At 39.9% G+C, this 27,056-nt stretch overlaps 1 protein-coding gene across 2 annotated transcripts; it reads right to left on the reverse strand.

The window, feature by feature from the left end:
• Positions 1 to 1,575: 1,575 nt before the first annotated feature.
• Positions 1,576 to 25,939, reverse strand: itpkb (inositol-trisphosphate 3-kinase B). 2 transcript variants are annotated; one of them, XM_020603820.1, is made up of 13 exons: positions 25,370 to 25,939; positions 21,055 to 21,256; positions 20,559 to 20,706; positions 19,745 to 20,029; positions 17,846 to 18,787; positions 7,642 to 7,741; positions 7,121 to 7,158; positions 6,821 to 6,996; positions 5,990 to 6,194; positions 4,091 to 4,192; positions 3,259 to 3,330; positions 2,671 to 2,862; positions 1,576 to 2,583 (listed from the first exon to the last, which is right to left on the reverse strand). In XM_020603820.1, the coding sequence occupies exons 2-13, from the start codon at positions 21,099 to 21,101 to the stop codon at positions 2,530 to 2,532; spliced, it is 2,361 nt and encodes a 786-aa protein (XP_020459476.1). In that variant the 5' UTR covers positions 21,102 to 21,256; positions 25,370 to 25,939; the 3' UTR covers positions 1,576 to 2,529. The 2 variants fall into 2 exon arrangements, with proteins under 2 accessions (XP_020459476.1, XP_020459475.1); XM_020603819.1 differs by having other exon boundaries at positions 20,559 to 20,709; positions 25,370 to 25,916.
• Between the last annotated feature and the right edge of the window lie 1,117 nt (positions 25,940 to 27,056).

Genomic DNA, 27,056 nt, shown 5'->3' on the forward strand with positions numbered 1-27,056 from the left:
TTTAAATAAACGGTTGAGTGGAAACTACATACCATTAAGTTTTTATTGTTCATCAGGAACCTGTTACATTACTGTATGAGGCATTGTTCTCCCTTGCCTGCCCAACCAGTTTCTAAGTGACTGAATTAACCATTAAAATAAACTGGTATCATTATGTGAACATCACCAAACTTTTCTATAACCATATCCAATGGTTTGAATATGGGATGCCCAAAACATCAGCAACATGCCTCAATAGTTTGACTTCACCCATACTGTAACACATGCTTTAAAACACAACAACATAACAGCCCAGAATTCAAAATGTCACTGTATCCATTAACTGAAAAAGGTTATAAATAAAAAATAAAAACAGAATGAACTACAGATTAAGACCAGTTTTAAGAGGATGATAAGCATGCACCCATGAACCAACAGTTAAGACATGCATCATAACAATAAAAAGCAGAAACATGCTTTCAGTTGTATGACTTGGCTTTGTAATGTCAAGGCACTCTATAGCTTAAATAAAATTGTTCATGGCTGTAAGTGTTTTGTAGGAGTCGACTAACATAATGTTAAAATTAAAAACTACATCAAACATCATAAATCTTACTGTACACTGTGAACAATCCCAACTTATGTGTGAGAAGGGTAATAAGTGTTTGGCCATGGAAGTAATATGGACACCATGTTAGCTGCAAATATGTTACATATGAAACAACGTCCTCTTCCATAACAAACTGTGAGATGTATGATTCAGCTCCACCTAATTGCCAGTTATTGTGGAGCAAACATGGTGGCCTCAGTGACCAACTTCTAGCATCTAAACTCTCTGTCTTTGAGTGTGACTGATTGAGCAGAAATGACAAAGACCTAAAAGACTAGTTTAGCTTTCCACTGTAAGATACACCTAAAATTGTGATTTGATGAGTAAAAACACTTAACATTACAGTCTCAGTGGAGATGTAATTAAGTGCAGAGATTGGCAGTGTGCTGAAAATGTGGTTAAAGAGAAAATACAAGTAATATGGAGTTCAGTTCTGCTAAGGAAGACATACATTTGAACCCTGATTCAATAGAGATACATTTAAGTGAGTCTAACAGATATACACAGAAGCTGGGAACTAGACAGTTATTTAGAGCTACAGCATGTAACTCTCTTCAAATATTTTTGTTGTAGAAATCTGCTCCAAAACTTGTCTTAAATGTAGAGAAGTGCTGTTGAAGCTTCCTGTGACCCAGACTCATTGAACAGCACTGGCAGCAGTGTAGAGATAATAACTTCTAAAAGGTTTTAAGCGGGACTGACCTCTCTAACCAGAGATTTTCCGTTATTTCTGCTTGATCAGTAAATTTTGTTGCATTCTCATTTATTGTAATTTTATAATGACGAATATCAGAAGAGCTGGGCAGAGTGTGGCAGAGTGTAGTGGAGCACAGTGGAGCAGGGAGAAGGAGCAGTGGGTGGAGCAGAGTGGGTTGATTTGGATTTTCATGCTGTAGGTTAAGTTACATGCTGTAGCTGTAAAATGAATGGGTCCCAAATTACTGGCAAAGAGAATTTTGGCTGTTTAAATTGTAACTAATCCTCTGTATATGTAAATAATGTTTATGGCATTAAAGCATCTTTCAATTTAAGGTGGTAGACATTAACAATGTCCTTTTTGTTATCACCAATAGGTGGCACCAAAGTCCAGATTTTTCAGTTTCCACACACTGTTGCTTTCCACTCTGGTAATATTTGATATTTTTGTTATTATCAACAAATCCTGAGAAAAGTCCAAGGCCTATAAAGAACAGCAAACCATAATACAACATATTTCTCTGTGCCATAGAGATCAGTTGCTGTCCAAAACGTGTCAGTGAGCCACACTGTTGCACTGTGTGTTTATAGGTCTTGATTATGAAACACAGGCATAGTTCATTTTAATTCCACATGCACTGTCCCGCTGCTCTAGATATCCACTAGAGTGAACTAAGGTTTGCTAAAAACTGCAATGTCCAGCTATTTTAGGAAATGATTCTGCCTTTTTTAATAAATAAACTTGGGGTAGAGCCACAGACAAACCAGGCAACAGTGGTGGACTGACACATTGTTGGTTTGCTTTTTTCATGGGATTCGTTCACAGAAACAAAAATATAGAATATTCAGAACCTAACCCTTTAATGTAGTTTAATCAATCTAGATCTTCTGCTTATAAACACATACATACATAATGCATGTAAATGTTACACTTTTTTACAGCAGTCAGTTCATAAGAAAAAAACACAGGTGTAACCAACAACATTAATGATATTGTGCATTAATGTTGTTGTTAATATTGTTCATGAATTACTGGGACACTTATGTGAACAGAGATGTTGCTACAGTCATTAGTAACACCTGTCGTAACATGTCTGCTTACGGCCTGCCCTCGAGGGGGTATGGATGACACAAGAATGCTATGAATGGGGAAGAACTATGCTGTGACTCTCCACTGAAAATGAATAAAGAGAATGCATCTGTCAATGCCTTGGTCACACACTGCTTTCGGATGATGTGGTTTCCTACAGGAGGACAAGCATCTGTGACGGAGTCCTTGTGAAAGTCCACCGTGTTCCCTAGAGAAAAAAAGAATGAATGGAAACAGCTGTTGTGAGTCTAGATGTTCACTTGGATTAAAACACTCCTCAGACTCAAGAGTTCACCATGGTTGAAATGATGTCCACCAAACTATCAAGTCCAAAAAGGTAGCCATCTTCTCTGTTGCCCTCTACCCACGATGCTCGATGGGTCAGTTCCTCCCCGTCAGGAAGAGGTGTGGTTTTCCCAAAGTCAATCATCCAGACTTTGGCCCGTCCCTTGCTGTCGTGAACAAACAACAAGGAGCTGCCAATCACCTGCAGAGTCACACAGAGAAAACAGGAACTACTCAAACTGTTTTCTTGTTTTTTTTTACTTGACATTGTGTTTGTGTCATTTAAAAACTTGATCACTTCCTGTTTTTTGCCACCAACGTCTTACATTCAAATCTACTGCCATGTTTGTTTGTATGTTTGTGGGTGTGCATGTGAAACTGCATGCATGTGTACTCAATAGTATTATACACATACCCATTTTTCACAAAATTCTTATGAATCTTATGAATATTAGTTTTATTTCTGACTTAAATGAAGTTTGTTAAATGAAGGACATGACAATTTTTATGATAGGTGTGCATATTTTTGTCTTGGAGTAGCATCGACATGAGCAGCAGCTGTATGACACTGTTTCCGTCATGGGACGAGTGGCTTTACCTCGTGGATTTTGAAGAACGGGGAGATCTCCAGAGTGTCTCTGATTTCCTTCAGCCTGGTTAAGTAACCGTTCTGCAAAATGAACACAAAACACTTTGTCTTATTGTCTTCTCTCAGTTCTGCCCACTTCTGATGAGGGCAGTGTTGTTGGCTTTATCAGAATTGAGCTGCTGAATGGATCAACAAGTAAACCCTACTCTGATTTTCTATCCTCAGGCCAGTCTGCTACACAATATAGCTTTCGATAGCAATTTTTACAATTAAAAGATGGGTGCTGGGAAAATTTAAAAGCTCGAATGTCTGTTTTGATTATTTAACAAATAATCCCTGATGTCCAAATAAAACACACAATATAGTCATTAATGTTTCCAATACTACTAGTAGTGTGTGTGTGCATGCGTGTGTTGAGCTCAGGGAGTTCCCAAGGACTTCCCTTTCCTTCTGGCTCAGGATAATTAAAGTCACATTGTTTATGCGTGCATCTGTGTACGCATGTCTGCACATTTTCTTCCTATGGTTGTGTGAACAAATTTTAGTTGGGTACCATTACTGTGAGGACATTTTGCAAACCCTCAAAACTTCAAAGGGTTGTCTGAGGGCTATGACGTGATTAGAGTTAGGTTAGGTTTAGGCATTTAGTTGGTTAGGGTTGTCTGAGGGCTATGACGTGATTATAGTTAGGTTAGGGTAAGGGGCTATGCATTACTGTACGTCACTGAATATCCTCACATCTATGGAAAGAGCAAAGTGTCAGAACAGTTCAGCTCATTGCTGATGTGTTTTTCTGTCACATTCAGGGTCAAAGCATGTAGTTAACCACAACCATACTCACCAGTATGTCCTTATTTCCTTTGACAAAGTCGTAAAAGGCTGCAGTAACTTGCTCTCTTGTCTTCGTCTTCTTAAAATCTCTGTTCACTGTCCCGTCCTCCTTCTACGGAGCGGAAGAGAGGAGACCATCATAATGAGAACAGACTTTACTTTAGCTGATTTGCACAAACGACACATCACTGTAGGGAGCATTATGATGGAAAACAGTGTTTATATTCAATTTCTAACTTTACAAACTACACCTTCCAGGCTACTTGTACAGATGAGAAGGATGAATCTGGGGCAGAGGTCAGGAGGTGAGGAAGGAAAAGGAGCAGGGAACAGAAGGTGCAAGAAAAGCAGCGTGGGAGGAAAGGAAACAGGAAGGGAAGTGCATTTTTAAAGACTGAGTCTTCAAGATGGGAAGGACTTTACCATCCATAGTCACGTACAGAAAAATTCCTTTTCATGTCATGAACTTGTCAGTTATTTATGGATTAACTGATTATTAATTTAATCTGTATATGGGCCTGAAGGCACCACCGATCTACAGAGCTGACCTTTACCAATACACCAACACCAGCTCAATGTACATGTCTCATAAAAATGAAATAATCAACCCTAGCAAAGCATATTACATTTACTGTACTCTCCATCTCTGCTAAAGGCAAAGTGGAAGCACTAATGGTTGTAGTAGCAGCACTAAGTGGTAGTGGAACTTGTAGTGATAGTAGGCGCAGTGTTTTTGTTCTAGCAGTGGTGGGGTTAGTGCATGTCCACCAGGAGCAGTGGTACAGGAGACTAGCATCAGAAGCACTACAAGCAGTGGCAGCCCACCAGCTGGTTGGTTCAGGGTGGAATAAATTAGCTTTTCCTGTTCTGATGGCTGCCAGGCAGCAAAGTACTACTTGGAGACAAGTATTTTTCCCTTTATGGTTCATCAAGTGTGAGCACAGCCAACCCCCACACACACGCACACACACACACACACTGGTATGTAATGTCCTCACTTCAGAGGACATTATGTTGAATTACAGTGTGTAGTTTTGGTCCCCATAATGTGAGTATCACAGACGTGCACACAGATCATACCTGATCATGCCTTATAATGTACGCATACTCCCACAGACACATTTTCAGATACAGCACAGACACATTTTATCCAACCCCCCCACACACACAGTTCTGTTACTGGGGATAACCTTCAGTGTCATGGAAACAGACCACAGGGAGGGTGTGAATGTCCTTATATAGCCACAGCCCTCAAATAAACAGTGAGAGAGATCTGTGTGTGTTTGTATGCAATGTCAGTGCCAGATGTCAAGGCCTATAGAGCTGCCATGGACAGGCCTTGTGTGCAACAAAGGAACTCAGGCACAAACATACTTCAGAGGAAGTTCCTAGTCAAAACAGGAAGTTAGGTCATGCTCCTGAAGGACACACGCCACCACAGACACAGTGGGTGTTCCTCAAGTCTCTTACTGTATATAATAGTTCCTATGTCCTTAGAAGACCAAGGACGTTCCGAGTTTTTATATCGTCTCTGAGGAGCAAGAAGGCTGCTGTAGAAGCCATGAGCGAGGGTAGACGAGACCATCCTTTGGGGAAGTTTTTTTGTGAACTGACATGCCCCTTTATCAGAAATCGGTTGGTGACTGGACACTTCAAATGAAGAATCAGGGGAAACCATGTCATTAATACCATGGTTATTTCAGGCTTTTCTCCTCGTATGTTTTACTTGCATTTTCTTCTTTGCATCTTATGCTGGTGGGACTAAGATGCAAGGAAAAGATGCAAGTGAAGTAAACATGAGCCCTGATAAGAGATTTAAGAAACACCCAGTGAAAACTGGAGAAAAGCAGGGAAGGAAGCACACACACACATACACATACAAACACACATTTCTCTTTGTTATTCTCACCTTTACTCCCTCTATCCTAAATCCCAGGGTAGCTGTTGAGCTTATGGTCTCTCTCCACTGCATGTATCTTGGTTTGGTCACCGCTTTCTTGTCATTTTCCTCTGATGTAGGTGCCCCAGGATCAACCTCAATCATTTTCTGATACATGTCGGGTCTTGGAGAGGGTTTCTTACGTGCCTTAGTCAGCTCTTCCTCAAGGTACGTCCTGAAGTCCAAGAAAAAACAGATGGTGGGTGATGAAGGGGATAGACCAGGCAAAATGACGGGTGAAAGACATGAGAAGAAAGGGTGAGAGAGAGAAGCAAACAGCATCACACAGCTTCCCACAGTTTAATCTACAGCCTAATGGCAAAGAATAATTCCAATTTATTGCAATTTGGGTCTTATTGTTCAGCAATCAGATATTTCAATCATAATAATACATCACTGCACTGTCAAAAACAACTGCTGAGACCCAGAAAAGCAATCTGACAAGGCCCAACAAAACAAGCAGTGAAGCAGTCACGTGGGTTTAAAACAAACCCATGGGCTAGCTTCACATATTTGGAAGAAAAACAAAGGGAAATGGTATAATTATTACCCAGACATCCATTATGGGTACAAACTGACCTGAAGTACAAGCACAATAAGGGACTATTACAGACATGTGGGCGTTTTAACTTGGATTTGCCTCCAAATAAAATGCAATGCTATAGTAAATAGGAACGTAACAATATTTGTAATTTTGCAATATTGTGATCGAAGAACTTCTCGATACCATTGTAGGACTGTGGCAGTATCTACCAGTATATTACCAATGGTTATTTCACTAGTATAACTGCGTTTTCTCACCTCACTCCCATCTTACAGTCCATCACACATGGGTAATCGAACTCAGCCAGCAGATCCTCCATCTGGTTGTATTTCTGGCCGTCCTTCTCCACGTCTCCATGGTAACCGGGGACGTACGGGCGCAGCACGTCCTTCATCAGGAGGGATAAACATCGCTGCTCACATTCACAGTGTTTCTGAAGGATATCAACAGCAAGTTACTATCATTATATAGATTTTGTCTGCACTGATTCAGAATAAACAATATGAGGAATCTCTCAGAACCAGAATGTATTAACGCAGTCCAACGGCAAAGCTTACTTTTAATATGCGGCCGTTTGCTCCTGCCTTGAAGCTCCCTGGAAAAAGACACGTATACTGTGAAGCAACTAGAGAAAGTGCTCAGATAATGCAAGCAAACAAATTGTTTTAATATTATACTACTAGGATACTTTGTGCCTTAGCTTTATACAACTGAACTGGTTAAGTGAGGAAGAACTGCAAGTTCTTTTTTTATTTGCATGAGCCTCACCCCTCTAAGACATCTATTCAAAGAAAGCACTGCCTGAAGTTTACATTGATACCTATCCCAACACACACTTCGCTGACATTTGCTCACTGAAATAGCACCAACTAGGACCACTGAACTAGACTTAAAATTTCTTCTGAACAAACCATATAAAGAAAATAAAACAAAATACATCTCGGAAACAAAAACAAACTCTAGCCTGTAATCTTATCGTCTGTCAAGCCAGGGAAACCTCTGTTGTGTGACTGACAGAAAGGTATTCATGTTTTATTATTATTCACCATCAAATGTGTGTATTTGTGCATCCACCTACCTGCATGCCCGGCCAGTTGTATCCAGGGATATTTCTTCTTGAAGGACATGACAAATGGAGACCAGTGAACCATGTTCTTAATTTTCTTCCAAGACTTGTGCTAAAAACATAAACAAACACACAACAGGAGTGATTATCCTTCAGCTGTTTTTTACCAACAGTGTGTACTTCTGAGTGAGACATTTAACAATCATACTGACTCTGTGTGATACCATAATCCTGCTTGTCTGACTGGTTGAACAGCAAAGATCACTGGCCTCTGAAGCACTCTGTTTCCAAAACCGATGAGTCAATGCAATGGTTGTACTTCTGGTTATGTAAACATTTTAGACATGTTTGACCGCGTGAGATTTAATGTTGGTACAAAGCAAAGTGTACCACAAAGTGTACCAAGTGTACATGAATTCAAATACGTAAGTCTACTAAATGCTCAGTCCCTAAGGGGGCCGTGTGAAGCCAGGAATAAATCCCTCAGAAAAGATTTTTTTACTGCTTTAGTTCATGGTCATAAGCAAAACAAGTCTTTAAAGCACATACACACTACACACTACACACTACACACACACACACTGGGGCATCCCTGACCCTGGAGGAACTCTCTTCAATCTCTGTTTGCCTTTTTGTACCAAATGTTCTCTTTTTTTCTCTTTGGCTGGTTTAACAATTTAACTAGGCTCTGATGGATCGAGCTGGGGTTTCCCCTGGTAACACACACACACACACACACACACACACACACAGTGTCTTGCCAAGGGCTCTCCCTGTCCCTGGAAAGGACTCAATGAACTGCGGGACTCCTGCCATACACACAAACAAACACACAAACGTTCACAAACAGACACATACAGCAAATTGTTTCTACTTTGACAGGTTTTCCCTCAGTGACCACAGAGTGATTCGAGTCCACTTCTCTCTCTCTCTCCAGCTGTTCGTCTTTGTAATGGACAGACGTTCCTTCAAGTCACTGTATATTAATATTTAACTGTAGAAGAACTGCAGCTGGGGAAACATGTTAAACTCTCACAAAGTACTGCCTGTTCCCTGCATAATAATAACTGTTATGGTTATTTGATAAGGATAAGACAAGTTAGGAAACTATGTTTGAAGAACAAAAAGTGTGACATTTTCAAATGAGCAAAGCCACAAGGTGAAAGTCGTCCTTACAAAATGTCACCCTCAGCCTTTTGCGTTCCCTAAATTTTCCTAAGCTATGATTAAAATATTCAAATCCCAAACACCGCTTTTTTTTCCTGCTGGCAGCATTACATCAGATGGAAAAATTCCAGATGTCTTGTTCTGTGGGTTTAGACAATGCTCGGCTGTGCAAAATTGTGACGTTGTGACCAGTGGATGTTGCAACACTAAAAGTTTAAAAAAATCAAAAACTTCAAAAAAAAAGTTTTACACACCTTTCATGGTCGGTTTTCTTTAAGACTGAAATGTCCTATTTATTAACAGATTTGTGTTAAAGATGTGACCTCATCCACAGAACATTTCGTTTGCTTTGCAAATACCAGAAGAAATAATGTTGTGTCTGCAAATAACTATAGAAGAGAAGAAGAGAGAGCAGCGCATGAAAGGAAAGATAAGCTCAGAGAGGACCATAGAAGGATATATATAACCTGTGTCACATTATCTGGACCTGAAGAAAATTCATCAGTTGATAGCATGACTATCTATGGTTAGTCATACACGCACACACATGCACACGCTGTGTTTTCATTCCTTGTGGGGACTTTACATTGACTCACATTCATTTCCTTTAGATTTATTATAACCTTAACCATAACCACTACTTGGTTACGGTTAACCCTAATGCTGACCCTAACCTTAAGCCATGTTGCCACCCTAAAATTCAGTGATTTCCTTGCGGAGACCAGGCTCTGGCCAAATCCCCACAGTGTGAGTGTGTTAACAGCTTTCGGCCCCCCTAATGTAAGTAACACAAAGGCACACAGACACCCATACCTTCAGGCACACACATTTTCTCATCTCCTCTTTCTCTCTGTTTCAGGCAATGAAGAGTCACATGAGTGGTACCCCTCTGCACCAGTGAACGAGAGAACAAAAAGAAACAAAACATACAACACTAACACACACTAACTCAAATGCAAAGTGGATATGGGTATTAGAGAACAGCGAGGTATTGACAGTGTGTTTGGTAGTTTACTGAATTGATTTCTTGGATACAAATATTTTGAAATGTTCCTGTTACTTCAGCCCATATAAAAACAGAATGTTTTCTTTGCAATTTCAGAAAAAAAGATTTTCAAAATGACCGTGGCATGGAGGCAAAAGGCAATATCGAGTAGAAGCTTGTCATCTCCATGTGTCAGTGTTTAGTTCTGACTAGAAATATAGGCACTTGCAGCTCTTCCTGAATAAATAAAGGCTGAAATGAAACAACAAACAATATCTCAACCAGTGTTTCTGTCTTGTAGCTACAGCAACGGCTTGCAGCAACTCCGATTAAGCTTTGTAACCAGAAAGAGAAATGAATTAAATGAAATCCTCTTATCATATTTTTCACCATCTTTAGCCAGTTAGATTTAGAGCAAGAGTATCAGGCTACAGCTTGGTAAGTAGCCAGGGTCTGTGCTTTCTCTGTCAGAGCGAACTGTCGCCCATCTACCGTGTTGCCCACTTACAGCTGGTGTGTGTGTTTGACAGAAGTAAAAGAAAGTATGAACTACCTCTAATGTGATTAATAATAGACTTTAAAATGCAATCAGAGGGGGGGGGAGTGGAAAAGAATAGAGGACAAGAGAAGACAGGGTTGGTTTGTGTGTGACTTAAAAAAAACCAGAGGATTCAATTATCACAGTGATATTACTAGTGTTATTATACCCCAGTAAGTAACTCCAAAAGTACCGATGTCAAACATTACTTAGCCAGGACTAAATCTGAGTTAGTACATGTAAGCCTTGACTAAAATAAACGTAACGCTGGCAGTGTAACAGTACCTTAGGATGGCTGGTGCAGAGGTGGATGGTGGTAATAATAAAAATGGCTCCGACTGACACAACAACACTCCACAGTGAATACAGCCATGCAGACCACATCATGACCGCTGGGTTTTCAGTCAGGTGGGGAGTTTACAAGCTGACAATCATCTGTGGCTCTCCTGCAACACACCTAAACTCTGACCCTCTCTGCTTTCAGACCCAGCTCCTCAGGCTCATATACCTTTCTTTCTGTGCCCTGCAAAATTTACACGTGTGTACAGGTGTGCGTCTGAGTGCGTGCAGGGATAAACAATTGCGAATCATTTGATTGGCAAAACGGAGCACAAGCACAATCTGTGCATGCAAATCTCTGCACAGGTCACAACATTTGAAAGATGCCGACAGAGCTAAGCGTGTGTGTGTGTGTGTGTGAGTGGGTGTGTAGGTGCGAATGCGCACTAAGTACTGGGAAAATGTAGGGGCTTTGGAAAAGCAGACACAACCTGAACATTCTTGCACATTTGATTATGCTTGTATGAATGTGGAAACCTGAATGCATTTGTCGTGACTAGGAGACTTTCTCTCTCAGACAGAAAAACAGAAGTTCTGAGAAAAGCTAAAACAAACAAAAAGAACCATACTAACCACAGGTGTTGCTCTGTGACGAGGTGATGAAGCTACTAAAAAGCATGCTGCCTGTACTTCAGGTCCACTGGGTGCAGCACTACATCATACGCTATAGCTGGATTTTTAACAAGTAATGCCTATGAATGCATTTGGACATTCTCTATGTGCAATCTTTCATAAACAAAAAGGTCTAAGAGATTTTCAGCTTTCAAGGCTGTCAGATGTATCTATCACTGTGTGTGAGTCTGTAAAAAAAAAACCATTGAGCGTGAATGTGTGTAAATGGATGACATGTAGATTAAAAAAAATGTTTAGGAATTAGCGAGTTTGTAAATGTGGTAAAGAAATTTGGGCAATTAGTGTAGAAATTAATTGCATCTGTAAAACCATTTTGAGAATATTTAAATAAAATTTCTACACATGCAGTTTCAACAGTGAGGTTACAGACATTGTCTGAGGAAAAAAAAAACAGTTTGTGGATTTATCAGTGCAGATTCAAATCAGGAAAGTGTGAGTAAAAATCAACAGTGAATAATTTTCTCCTTGCCTTTAAAGCTACACCCGACTTGCAAGTGACACTGCTAAACAACAAGTACCCACGATAATCAAGCTTAACAACACACTTAAATCAAACTGTTGTAATTCTTTAAGGGCAATACTGCTATTATACATTTATCTCAACTAGAGATGCAGCTCAGTGAATCTTTTAGTCCATAGAATTTAGGTTTATGCTGTGCAGTCAAAAATCTAAACATATTACAGTTACACTGATTTAAATCAATAAAAAACATTCTCACATATGTGAAGCCAGAAGCAGCAAATATTTGCTTTCTAAATAACTTTAATGATTTAAACTGATTATTTTAATTACTGCTGATTAATTATCTGTTGATCGATTCATCTAGATTGCCCTCCTCTACGTACATCAGTTAAATAGTCAATATAAAATCTACTGGGAAATATTCCTACCTTTACAGAATTAATCTCCTGCTCTTCATGCCTGCAAGCTATGAAAACTAATTTTCAAAATCGCCTGTTCTACTTACTTTATACGACCCATTCCTACATACATGTAACCTTAATTTAGCGTCATAAGTGTCCCTGTTTTAGTATTTTTCCATATCAGTGCCTGCATTATGTTTCACTGTGTGTAAGCTCGCAAACATCACACACCCACTTGAAGACACACATCTTCACCAGAAAATAATTCATCAAAACATGAGGTTCAGAATAATTCTCTTCATGGGGATCAGGTGTTAAATGCATATATGCATGCCTCTAACTGATTTAAAGATATTTATTTTTGTATTAAATTAAATGATTGTTGAATGATTTTTAAATTAGCAAAGCTGAACAGGAACCTGAAATTGAGATACAATTCAAGGAGGTGTTTGAACTGACTCGGTCTCTGCCTAAAATTTCCATCAAAGGCAGCCTTTCTGTCTTTCTGTCATCTGTGTTCTGGCTCATTGTTCTACAGTGGTCACACTGCGTCTCTCCTATCTCCATCCCCAGACCAGCTGGATGACAAGAGGAGAGCAGGAAAACAGTGAAGTTTCCACTGACAGAGAGAGAGAGAGGAAATGGTAAGTGAAGGAACTTCTTGCAGACAGGAAGTGGGGGGGGTGCCGCTTGCCTCAGCGACAGTATTTTCCACATCCGCCGCTGACTACAAACAAAAGAAAGAAAAAAGGCCTTGCCCTCTGTAAACAACAAAAAGAGGATAGAGGAAGAAACAAGCAGCAAGAAGAAGAGTTTTCATTGGCCCCTTGACTGCTGTCTCAAGAAGTGTGCATCATGTTTTTCAACACCCACACACACACACACACATATATGCAGATATGATTTCATACAACATGCATTTATTTATGGAACATTACTGATCATATTTTGCAGTTACCACATGAAGTACTGAAAAAGGTGTTGTCCCAAACAATGCACACACTCATTTGCATGCAAGGAGGAAGGAGTAAAGAGAGACTGAGAGTGGTGAGAATGGTAAAAGAAAAAAAGAAACCTGGGCAAAGGGTAACCCTGGGTTACAAATGTGTAAAGTGAAAAGGCAGGGGAAACACTGATGCATGCTGATGTTTTCAATAGAGAAGCACTGAGGAAACAACAAGCCTGATATTGCTCACCACAAGGTCCCCTTGCAGATACAAATACTGCAACTGCCTGAGTCTGCAAAGTTTAGAACGAGGGACACACACCCACACCACAATAGAAACAAAATTAAACTGCAGGGAGTGTGATGCAAGCTAAATAGCATGCTCAGTAAGCGCATGACAAAATCTCTTAGCAACCAAGGCTGACCAGTGGAAAACTCTGCAAAGGTTACTTTGACCGCTTTGCAAACTGCGCTACAAAGATGAGAAAAAGAAGAGTCAGATGTTTGTGATGTGGGTGTTAAGTTATGTTGTAACTAAACAGTGTAGTTGTTTCCAAATTGAGGTCACTACAGAACATTAAAGAGGATATTGGCCTTCAGATCTAGTCGTGACTCTGAAACACCCTGAATTAAGCTAAACAAACCAGAGAGGTGTTGGGGGATTCTTAGCCTTCTCACCTAATAGCAGAAAAGCATGTTCACATTAATATGAATCTAACAAATCGGACAGAAATTCTAATAAATTCTGATAAGCTGCTGGATCTCCAGGCTAGGAGGCCTTTACTACATTTATCTTTGCGTTCATGCATCACAACCAGCAGGGCTTCCCTGGCATGTTTCTGACAGCACCGAAACCAAATGAAACCACACTCCACTTCTGCACTGGACTGCTAAAGATACTCTTCAAACATAGCATCATTGACTGCAGGCCAACCTGGCTCACCCCTGGCACTACAAACACGCATACTGTGTGCGCTTTCACAAACAACCTCACCAGAAACACCAAATTAAGAATTGACCGGTGTTTCCCCTTTCACAGTAAAGCAAGGAGGCACCCTGCAAGACACACAAAAGATTTAGACTCACACCCATAAACTTACAGACTTTCTGTCTCACACACACACACACACAGCTGTGAGAGGGAAACTCGGTTTGACGTCACAGGGTTGCTAGGCAACTGGCCGCCGTGGTAGCAAAGATTTTCCATTGCAGTACAGACAGTGTGTGTACGTCTCAGTATTGGTGTGTGTGTGTTCTAATATTTTGTGCCAACCCACTTGAGCTACAGGACATAAAAATGACTTTTTGTCCAGTGCAGTCCATCACAAACACTCTTTTTTTTTTTTGGTATTGAGGTCAGAGTCCGGGTTGGATTAGCGGAGGATAAACCCGGACTGGGGAAGATTAATGTTTGGGCCATTTGTCTGACCACATTTCAAAGGATCATGAAAAATCATGTGAGTCTTGGTGCCATAAGTTGAGGTTGTGAGAGAATACCAGAAAAACACTTTCTGTGTGTGTGCGGTATTTTTGAGTTCTGTGAATTTAGCAAAAGCTGTACTATGGTGTGTACAGAAGGTGTGTCAAAGTTGGCATATGTGTGTGTGTTTTTTGTAGTTCAGAAGTAAGGGTGTAGTCTTATTTTCCAAAGAATCTGTTTATTTAATGTATGTTTATTTAATGAGTAAATGTTGTCAAGAACCTGAGGTGAATCTAATGTTCAGCAGCCCGGCGTTTACTTACAGTAAAGAAACCATGATTAACAACACACCTTCTGCATCATTCAAAGAAAGCCCTTCATCAGTCCTGCCCCACTTCCGTTCTACCGTAGCTTCTGCTCCACTTGCTATAATTTCTCTCATCGGTTTTTCTAAATGCTGAAACATGATGCTGGCGTTTTCTATGTGTTGTCTGGGTTTAAACACAGCTCCACCACAAATGTTGACAGTTAGATCTTATAAAAAATAATAAAATGCTGTCTATTTATACTAAAACTTGCCAGTAAAGTGAAAAATAACCAATAACAATTTCTGAGTCCACAGCGTCATCTTTAAGTTATATTGTTCTGCCACTACAAAAGTCCAAAATACTAAATATATTCCATGTATTCTGACATTAACAAGAGAATAGTAGCATGTCTTCATATTTTAGAAGCTGGAACCAGGACATGTTTGGCATTTATACTTGACAAATAAGTTAACAGAAAATACAGTAATAACAAGTTAAATAATTAACAAAGTTGACTAACTATTAGGCTAATGAAATGAGACTGGATTTATTTGCTTATGTCCGACATTTCCACAGATCTCTGTGAATTTTCATCTATGGCTATTGGGTGTCGATGCTTAAAGTGAATTAGACACAGACTTCCACAGACCTCAACTGAAATTTTATAGAAAAAAAAAAAGAAACCCAGAGATGTCTATCTATCGCAGGTGCCCTTTCACCGCCAACATACAAAAATGCTGGCAGCACATTTGTGCCTTGTAACCTTGGAGAGATGCCCAACAGTCAAACAATCTGCCAAATCATGTCTATATATGGCTCTGTTCAGGTTCCAGCCTCTACCACTTAAGTGTGCAGACCCTAAAAAATGAGTTGACATAATCCAAAAGCCAATGGGCATAACAAAGCAGACATGTTTGACTTATATGAAAAGTAAAAATATCATGCTTACTTTGGTGAGGGACACAAAGGAGAATTAATTAAAACTATTGTGGTATAAACACAACATAATGAATGGTGAATTCAGTTCACGGGATAACACATGCATCCACAATGAGCTCTTAAATACAAAATGTAAACCTATAACCATGACAAATGTGATCTGCCGAGAGCACTGGTCTGTGACTTTTGTTTTTCCACTAAGCATGCAGACAATGGTCTTTTCTTCCTTATTTGTCTTTCTCTGTAATATTGGTGTGTGTAAGTACATCTGTGTATTACCTAATACATGTTTAAATGTTCCAGAGGAGATGCCAAAGAAAGTTAAGTCATTCCTACAATAAATAACCACAAGAGGAAGAGCTACTGTATGTCAACTTTTTGTTTTGTGCTTTCTTTTGTCTTCTCTCTGCCAGTTGAGCTCACTCTGTTCTTCTCTCTCCTCCTCTCACAGTATCACCCCTCTCTTCTCTCCTACATACCTCCCACATGAGCAAGCCTGCTTTATGTGTTTCTGCATGTTTGCCTCTTGTACATGTACACCAGGTTTCTTTAAACTACGGATCAGGAGCTGTGACAAGCTACAGACAAGAATGTAAGTAACCCTCACATTTGACATCTTTGCGTTATGAACAGGGAAACCCAGACTTTTACTAGTAAGTATTGACTCTGCCCTTCATTCAGCTGAAAGGACGTTCTGTCTCTTTCTTTTACTAGGTAAAGCTCACACACACAGACAACCAAAAAACAATCCCTGGAAATATGCAAAGAGCAACACAAACACTATTCAAATTAAATCAGCCAAATTCATTTAAACAAATAGTTTGGGATCTATGTCTCCTGGGAGAGTTGGAACTGTGGTTTATGGATGGGTTATATGATTCAATATGCAGGAAAACCGCATCCATCACTTTGCACAATGTGAAAAACAATCAGACAAAGCAGCTACCCATGAGCCCTGCTCTGCAGTATGATCATAACAAGAATGTTTATGTTTTCTAAGCTGCTTTAAAGTGAAAGCAAGTTTGTAAACTTGCATCAAAAATGCCTTGTCTCAAAAATATACCTGAAAATATGGAGATGCTGTATTGACTGAAATGGCATATTCAAATTCTTTACTTTATTCTTTGAGCAAGAAACCCGGGAAGAAAAGATTGTGATTCCATGAAGCTTCCAAAAAGGGGACACTATAAGGACTGGCACAAAGGTTAAGAAACACTTGTGAAATAAGTTATACAGTACAACCCTGCATGAAATCATGTTTCAAAGCAGAAGTGAGATGGCCTTGTGAACTGCTGTTGGCTACAAATAAAACACATCAACCCACCCACTTACATACAAACATACCCAAACAGGACTCAGCCTCCTCTTTGAACTGCATCCAAATGCAAAGCATACAGTAAGTGTGTGTGACTGGCAAATTCTCTCTGCTTTTCCTTTTCTGCGACTTTCACGTACACCCTCACATTACCCACACACTGCAAAACACACCTACACACACACACAGGTCGGGGCACAGAGCTAGCTTTGTTACTGTGAATGTCAAGGTTTACTCAGAGAGACATCTCAAGCCAATAGACACAGGAGCAACCAGTCACATGCAGAGGCACATTCAAACACACAACACATATACATGCTGACAGACACACACATTCAGGCATGGCTGGTAGCACAAACTAATGTCAAGGCAAACACTTTCCCAGGTTTGGCAAGATTACTTGCAAAAATCATCAGTTCTGCAGTGGAACAGTACACAACCTTTGTCAGACGCATTTTCCACGTTCACTTTAGCGCGGTTGCATGTTTACATTTGCTAATTAGCACCATACACAATTTACAGTCGAGGCTAATAATATGAAAGTGTGTCATAAAGGAAAGTATTGGACAAATGACTGATGTTAGATGAAAGGTCATGGGAAATAACAAAGTGATTATAAGTTATAAATCATCCTAGGGGCACATGGTATAAATGTCTGATTTAAAATTTCATGTCAGTGTTGAGATGTTTCGCTGAATCTCAAGCATGTTGTACAAACAAGTACACTCATAAGCAGACATGCCTTTTCTTGGCTGTACTTACTGCTCTCTGTTGAGTACTGAGGAGCACAGGGTTGAGAAGATGCTCCCCTTTCTCTGTATCACTGGAAATATCCTCCTCTGATTCCTCCCAAGATGAGGAGAAACCGGCTGAGGAGGCAGAAGAGGATGACAGCTTCCTGAGGGAGCAACTGGATGAGTTCAGTCCAGGGATAGGGCTTGAAGAGGGGCTAGGGGTGAAGCATAGTCCCTGGTCTGTGCCAGGGCTTTCTAAACCATGGTCAGTTATTATGACTGCAGGGATGGAGGGAGAGTGGTTGGAGGTGTAATTGGTGATGCCCAGCAAGCAAAGCGAGTGCTCACTGCTTTGTGCCTGAGATAAAGCACAGGTTTCTGGGTTATCCTCCATCCTGTTTGCCTCTGACTTGAGCAGCATCTCAGGACACACCTGGCCCTCTTTCTCAGCTCTTGCTTCTTTCACAGTCTGTTTTTGTTCGTCTCCCAACATTTGTTTGCTTTCTACCTCCCCTCTTTCCTTTTCTCCTGGTCTTTCTCCCTCTTTTTTCTCTCTGCCTGTTGTTGCATCTGAAAATGTCTCAAGGGAACTCCGAACAATAAACGGTCCATCTATACAGGGAGTTTGCATTGTTGTTTCTGAATGATGGCCATGGTGACCAATCAGTGTCTTCTCCATGACCATTTTGGCAGCAATGCTGTCCTTGCCATCGTTCTTTTCTCCTTCTCTCCTTTCTCTTTCTGATGTTTCTTCCCCCATTTCTCTACCATTTTGGACAAACGAGGGAATCTGGTTCTCTTGTGGGTGAGTCATTAGGCATTCAAGGGCTTTATTTCCTTGGCTGGGTTGGGAAGGTGTTTGGCTAGTCGATCGTCTCGGAGATCGAGGGCTGCGCTGGAGCTCGCTGTTAAGCACCTGGGCACGAATTCCAGAAATGTGGGCCTCAAAAATGCCGACTTTTCCCCTGACCTAAAAGACAGAGAGAATTAAAACTTCCACAGCTTTAGCTTCCTTGGTCTAACTGTGAGACATTTACTTTCATGCTTTTTTCATATTTGCTTTATTTTATAGGGCAGGCTGCCCTTCCATATTGATTAACAGGTATGCTGACATAAATATGACAAAATAACACTGGCTGGAGCCAATCCCAGCTGACAGTGGGCGAGAGGCGGGGTACATCCTGGACAATATGCTACCCATATTAAGAAAATAAAAAAAGAACAAGCCCAGACTCCAGTGTTTTGCCTTGCTTGGAAAAAAACAAACTGTTTTGAAAAATGAACTGTTGGCAAGCTACAATTTCAACATGTGACTGGCAGCAGTTACACAGTGAGTACTAATGTAAGTTGGTCTGCAGCTACTGTAAATACAAAGAAGAAAATATGAAACTAAAACTGTGCTTCTTTAAGATCATGACTAAATCTATGGAGATATTATAATATTACACAACTAAACTAAACTGTGTATTGTTAATTGTAACTTTAAATCCAGAATAATCTGTATCAAAACCAAGTCTAAAAGACAATTTGGTCTAGCCTAGCACATAAAAGTCACATAAATTTGGTGCAGGATGATATTTACTGTAGATGTCTAATTAATAAAAGCTGCCTGAATTCTTTTCAACAATTTAACCAGTGTTCATATCAGATAAAAACATTCCTAGCTAAATATGAGCATCAAACCAAACTGTTGTTCACCCTCATTGTCATTTTGTTCTGCTCAGCCTTCAAAGCTTGAGTAACTTTAGGATCATAACCTGCAGTCGGCTGAGAGTACTGCAGCTGGCGTTGTTCTGACTTGGCCAACAAATTAAAATAAAGTAATAATCATTCACAGTACATGTATAAAGTGAGACAGATCCCAAAAGACAGGGGAACAGAGAAATAAAGTTAAGTAGACAAAGAAGTGCGGCACATCTAAAATCACCTCAACGTTCTGCAGCTCTCTGTGGATCTGCAGCAGCTGCGCCTGGCGTCTCCTCTCCTCTCGCCTCTCTCCTCCTCCCGTCTCTCCTCTGCTCTCCTCCTGCCCGTCTCCTTCCCCTTTCCCTTCTCCACCCGGCGAGCTCAGGCGTCGGACCCGCCGGCCCACATTGACTCCTAGAAGTTCTGGGCTCCGTGGGGAGGGGGAATGAGCACGACGGGTGGAGCTAGGGGAGAGCGAGGATGGGGGGGGGAAGACAAACGTTTGACCCAGTGCTCGGGGGCTTGTCTAGAGGCAGTGACATAAGACAGGATTAGAGGCATTTCAAAAATAATTCATTCATACAAATGCAGAGACAAAGACCTTCATTTATTTGGCACCATATTGCAAAACCTACCAGTGCAAACAAAAACAGTCATTTATATTTCCTTCAATTAATGTTTACAGTCATTTCAGTTTTTTCTTTAAAGCAAGAATATCTAACTTTTACTGAACAGTGGCTCCTTTAGTCACAAGTGGAAACCAGGATTATCACAGTAAATGCTAAAATGTAAACAAAATGAAACCAAAGCACAAGTAGAAGAGATTTAAATGAACAAAACTATCTGATGTTGGCTCATATCAGATAACATTAAATGAATGTTTTATTGTTTGTGACTTCAGATTTTCATTAGTAATAAAAATACAGTATGTGCTATTTCTTACATTATGCCACATTAAAGGACACTTTTCCCATAAAATAAGTGTTTATGACATACTTATTAAAGCGTGAGTTTAGTCTGACCACATCTTAGGGTGGATGTTGTGACTAAGTTACCTTGGGGCTGGTTGGGCTGTAGAGACCTCCACCCAGTAACTGGCAGTAGGTGCTCCTATCCGGAACTGGCAGCACAGGTCGGGCAACTGGGCTGGTTCTAGTTCGAGAGGTGGTGCTAGAGGAGCCTGACTGGGTGTGAAACTGGTTACTGCTGTGGAGAAGAGAGGGTTGGGTTGCATCTTTAGAAGAACAAAGGCTACAACTCATAGCAACGTGTTACATATATAGATATTAGGTTGTTGTACTTTAACTTTTTAATGTACAAGTGATCAGACAACATTTTTATGTAAATAATCAACATGTTGGATAGCTTTATTAACTGCTCTGTAATGTATTAAAAATAAAAAACTATTCTCAGCAGCCTGATCTAACAGCTTCCAACAAAACAAATCTGACAAAACATGCTCAAACTACATATTTCCACTACCGTAAACAGGAAAACAGTGTTATCTTAAAACAATGGCAAAATGAGACAGAGAGTGTAAAAATAACTGACCTGTTCATGACTCTGAGGCCGTTCAGGTTCAGGGCAGAGGCTGCCATCCCCAAGGCCGCACTGGGGGCTTTGAGTGCTGGGTACACATCTGACAATCTCCCTTGAAGCTGCAGGGAGGTCTGGAGAACAGTCTTCAGTGTTTCCTCTGCATTCAGTCAGCAGCAGCTACAGCTCCACACAGCTAAAGAATCTGCACCCACCACTGAAAAATGAAAAGAGCCAGGAAACATTTTCATTACACAGTATCTTGCCTGTCTGACTGTTACTACAAAACGGTAAGCAAAATTAGCTGCAAAGTAATTAGAGTGGGCTACAACATTCATCAGGAAGAAAATGTCAAGCTTTTTTCTGCTGTGACAGACACTGGAAGTCCAACTTTCCGTTCGTGGAAAGCCACCCCTGACTGCGTCATGGACAAAGACGATTTTTCATGTAGTCCTGCTATTAACCCAAAATAAAAGGCACCATTGTTCATACTGGAAATAAAATTAAAGAGGCAGACAGAGAGGGGACAGAGGGACGACTATTTGAAGAAAATTTAATCTAGTGAGATAATATTTCCTCACAAAAAAAAAGTTTGCCTTCTCTTCTGTCAGTGCTCCATAAAAGCAGAGATTTTTACAATACTCATTTGAAACCAACATCTATTTTAGAGCCCAGTGTTCAGCCTGCTTGGTGGTAAACGTCTTTCTTCCTGTCCAACTAAATTACTGGTATCTCTACACCAGACTCTTTTTTACGTATCATTACTTCTACATTTAACTACTCTAGAATGTGCATATGGATACACTCAGGCTCCACTAACAATACAGCTAAATACAGCTGTTCATCCTCATTTTAGTGCTTTATGAGGTTAGGTTAAAAACACTGTATGTTCATGAACAAAAGCACCAGGTTGTATTATCACCCCCTGCTCTGAAATAAGCTATGCAAGAGGATTCGCTGTGCAACATGAGTTGAGAGCTGGTGTTTGATGTGCAGGGGTCAACTGCACAACATCTCATTTCACAATGACAGGTTTGCAGATTGTGTTTCAACTCAGAGGCAAAACTCCACATAAACCATGTGTGATTATTCAAGAGTTGGGTGACTTAGAGCCTGCTTTATATAACGTACGAGGCAAGCATGAGTGGGACTGACATTACTGGTGTGTGGAATGATTAACAATAAATCTGGCTTATGGGCAAATATTTTTTATTATGTAATTAAAATGCTAAGTGATCATCTTAAAGAGGAACTGTAATTTTCCTTTTCAACCTCAGCAGCAGTGACAGTGAGACTAGATGGGTGTACTGAAGAGTCACACAGCCACACAGAGGCAGAGACACGCTGTGTAGTTTTTCACACCATGTAATTAGTTCTGTCCTGTAGGGCACAACTAAACCTAACCTCCCACTTTTATTTTTGAAAACAAGAGCTTCTGATATCGTTCTCAAGCTAATCGCCTTGAAAGACATTTTCATTCCAGAAAACTTAAGACATCAGGTCATGAACTACAAGGTAAACATGGGATTTCCTTGTTGCGGAGTCACACAGTCAGAGAGAGGCAGGAAGCAATCTGAATGGCTTGCTTCTCAAATAGCTTGTTAACCACCAGTGCCGCTTTTCTTTAACACTGTATAATCACGTCTTGCTGCTTATTAGATGCTAACATCCATAAATGAAAACTACCTGAAGGCCCATAGAGGATGAGGGAAGTTTGAAAGGGAGGGGAAGAGAGGGGAGAGCACAGGAGCAGGGCCGATAGAGCTGAGTGAAGAAGGAAAGAGAGGTGTTTACAGGCTATTTTGGTTCAGTTCTCTAGTCATCTTTCATGCACAAGATGCTGGATTTACTTTCTGTGAAACAGCTGAGTTGTTGCACTAAAGGACAGCTCTGGATTCTGTGCTCACCCCGATGTCCTCACAGGTACAACAACTGTTGAAATTTTGGACTAACGTAACTTTTAGCCACAGTCTATCTAGCATCTAATGGCACTTCATAAGACAGTAGGAACACATACAACAGAGAGCATCCATCACACCGCACCATCTTAAAAAAGGCACAGTATATTCACTGGAAGACAAAACATTCAGCAAAACAAAAGGGCATGAGAAATGTTGTAACAGCATATATTTTGTTTTGCCATTCTTTGTTTTTATATCTTACTCTAGTACCCACATGTCTCCACCTCCCTTAAAAATATTATTGTCAAAAAATAACTGTCAGCAGAAAATAAGCTTAACTATTCATGGACACTGTGCTGACATTCCAGCCATTTCCATAGTATCATATTAGCAGTAGTGGAAGATGTACTCAGATTGTTTACTTGAGTAAAAGTAGCAATACCACAGTGTAAAACTGTTACAAGTAAAAGTCGTACATGCAATATGTTACTTAAGCGTGTAAAACTGTTACAAGTAAAAGTCGTGCATGCAATATGTTACTTAAGTACAAAGTATCAGCATTAAAACACATTTAAAGCACCAAAAGTAAAAGTATTCATTATGCATTATTAAATTAATATATTATATTATTGGATTATAATTATTGATGCTTTATTGTGTCCATGTTGCAGCTGGTAAAGGTCATTTTAACTTATGCTTATAATTTGAAGTACCGCTGGGTAGGTTGTGAATTAATAAAATATTATATTAATAATACTGTATTTTGTTTTATTAATTTGATTCCAAAAAGTATCTAATAATAAAATGATCAAATAAATGTGAGATTGAAGTATTACATAGCTGAAAATGAAAATACTGAAGTACAAATACCTCACAACTGTATTTGTACTGAAAGAAACCATCACCCTGGCCATGTCTTTGCATTGTGCTGGTATATGATCCACTTTTTAAAGCAGAATTCACAAATACTGCCTTTAGCAAGTCAAAACTGGCAGCTGCAGCCAAAACAAAAGAAGGAGAAAAAGTGAACAAATCCTGGGTGTCGTGATGCTGGGATAACTGCACATGTAAACTGCTTCGAGATTATGTCTGTGTATCAGCGCAGCCTAATGTCAGCTTGAGTGGGACTGTGTGAGTACTCAAACTGTCCACTTGCCTACACAAGTGGGCAATAAATCAACACTGAGTATACTCAAAAACACTCACTTGAGGAGAGGATTTAGAAGAAGCTGATTGTTGATGATCATTGTCCTGACATTTACATAGGTAGGTAGTTAGCAAGCAAGGCAACATGGCAATTTATTGCAATATAGAGATTTTGTCATACTATTTATATATTATTTAATTCCCTTTCATATCTCTGGGTATTTTAGGTCATTGTGGCTATTATTACACATCAATGAGCAGGACTATTTTATGGTACTATTGTATTTGAATAATTTTTGCATCAATGTAAAGTTTATTTGAAAGTTATCGAAATAAGTGGATCTGCTAAACATGAAATTCCTGTCAGAACAAGACCCACACGTAAAGCTTGGTTCTTTTCTTTTCATCAGCAAATGTCTCTGGGTTTTGGACTATTGGTCAAACAAAACAAGCTGACTTGATGATGTTTGAAAAGATATGATGAACCCCTCTCTCTCTCTCTCTCTCTTTACTATTTTATAGACCAAACAAAGAATCCAGTATAGGCTATTTATTCCATAATGAAAATAACTGTTAGCTGCAGCCCTAGAAATAATCTAGTGCAATCTAATTAGCAAGTGGTGGGTTTCTATGGCTGGTCCCATTTTGGCTCTGGATGCAAGTTCATAAAACAACTCATTAAGATACTTTGTCAAACTGTTTACCTCCTCCAGCTGTCTGAATATGAATAAACACTACTCTACAAACACAGAAGTGTACAATATATATAAAAAAAACAGAGCCAAGTGGATTGTCAATATTTGAGTTTCAGTTCTTCAGCATATATAATTTTTGTTATATCAAGCTGCTGAAAGCCAAACCCAAACAGATTAGAATGTGTGTTTGGAATGAGTCTGCCTTGTTACGGTGATACAATTCTGGCTGCAGAGGCCATGCAATGCTATAATATTGTGGCGAAAAATGAATAAACATTACATAGAACTATGCATGTCTATAAAGTACTGTATCTGGATTCATAAAGCATATATTATGGTGAGATGCAAAAAAAAAAAAACTCAAGAAGACTAAATTCTGTTGTTTATGGAACAAAGATACAACTGTTAAATTAAAACAAGAATCAAAGTGCTTAAAAAATGCTCATGTAGTTTGGTATCCCCATACAAGGACGACTAGGTCTATAATCCTGACAGCTCTCCATCTACACTGGGAGGTGGTGGTGATACAGAGTAATAAACTCTCCAGCTGGAGGTCCTGATATGACAGTAGGCTCTGTGTTATCTTACCTCAGCGCCGGCCCGTCCTCTGTAGAGCTTCTCCAGGACACTTTTATTGGTCTGAGTAATATTACAAACAGATACCAGCAGTAACAACCGGAGGATAATTCCTCTCTCTTGTGTCTGGCACTCGAAACCCCCCAGAAAACAGACAAAATACGCGGGTCCTTCTGCACCAAATCAACTTATGCTCTACTCTTATTGTGCGTCTTTGATTTCCACCGTGAACGAACTTGTTTGACGCTCCTTTTCTGCTTCTTCACATTTTCACCAAAATATCCAGAAGAAGATTTCAAAATGTCTCTCTCTCCCTCGCGAGCAGGGCGTTCGCTCTCTCTCCCGGGTCTTTTCGGGAAAACTTCAGAGCTAAATCCTCTCACAGTTGCCCTCGGGATAAATAGTTTCTGGGGAGGTTTCTGGTGTCATGCCTGTTGCTCGACGACTCTCTGTTCGTAGTAAAGCGCAGTTTGTGTGTGCGTTTGAAGCCGGAAGCGACAAGACAGTCTCTCTCTCTCTCTTTCTCTTTCTCTCTCTCGGTTCACTGGAAGGATAGAAAACTGAAAAGCTGTGCGCATGCTACTCCACCAGCACATGCATGCACGTGCACGCGGGAAACCCTCAGTTAGAAACATAAATTATGCATACACACGCGCGTGCGTACATGGCACCACAGAGCTGGGCACTGAAAGTGAAATCAATTTGTACTGTCCATTAACTTGTGCTGTGTGCATCTGTTTGCTCCGTGGGCCACTGGTGTCATTAATAAACGACTGTGCCTATTGTTTATTGTTATTAACAATGAAAGAGATTGTCCAGACCATTAGAAGTAGAAAAGTGCTTTACTGACATGACAATAAAGCACATAATGACCAAGCCTGATGTACAAACAATGCATTCTCTCTATATATACAGCATACAGCATGTATACATGAGCCTTCACACACTGTATTAATGTTGTAAAGGTGTGACAGGTGTCTGTACTATCTTTAATAATCTGCAAGCAGCTGCTGCATCTTCATAAACCTTTGCGATTAAAAAAATCGCACAACACTGCCAATTTGTATTTGAGGATAATCTCTGAATTATTTACATGACCATCATTGAAAATATACATAAACCATTTATGCAGAAGCAATGCATGCATTAGCATTAACTAATGAATATACCGATAGGTTGCAAATTACAGGAAAGCTCTGGTCTTGTTCGATGACTAAGACAATGATGTAAAACATTTGCTATGGTCTTTAGAGATGGACCAACATGTCAGACATCTGTTTGTATACAGTATATGCCTTCTGAAATGTTCTAGAGTGGAAGTAGCATGAGCCAAAATGGAACTTTATATTCAGATAAACCTTAAAATTGTTTTAGTAAACTAGCTGAGTAAATGAACTGTTTACTTTTAACAGCTGTAAGAAAAAAGACAAGAAAGAATTTGCACATAACTACACAATAAACACTACAGCACACACTAAGAACTGCTAGGCTATACAACATTGCTATGCTAGCCCAATCACTGCTGGATCATCAGCTTTAGGCAAAGTGTTGAACAGCCCAGGGCTCTAAAGGTCTCATGTTCACTGTGTACAAAGTGACAATGGACAAGCCCTTCACACCCACACACAGGTGTTTTCAATTACTCTGGATAATTAGGTTGTAGTAGCTGAGTAAACCTGTGCTGGTGTCACCAAACACA

The sequence above is a fragment of the Monopterus albus genome, unplaced genomic scaffold (genome assembly GCF_001952655.1).
Source record: "Monopterus albus unplaced genomic scaffold, M_albus_1.0 scaffold62.1, whole genome shotgun sequence".
Taxonomy (NCBI): Eukaryota; Metazoa; Chordata; class Actinopteri; order Synbranchiformes; family Synbranchidae; genus Monopterus; species Monopterus albus.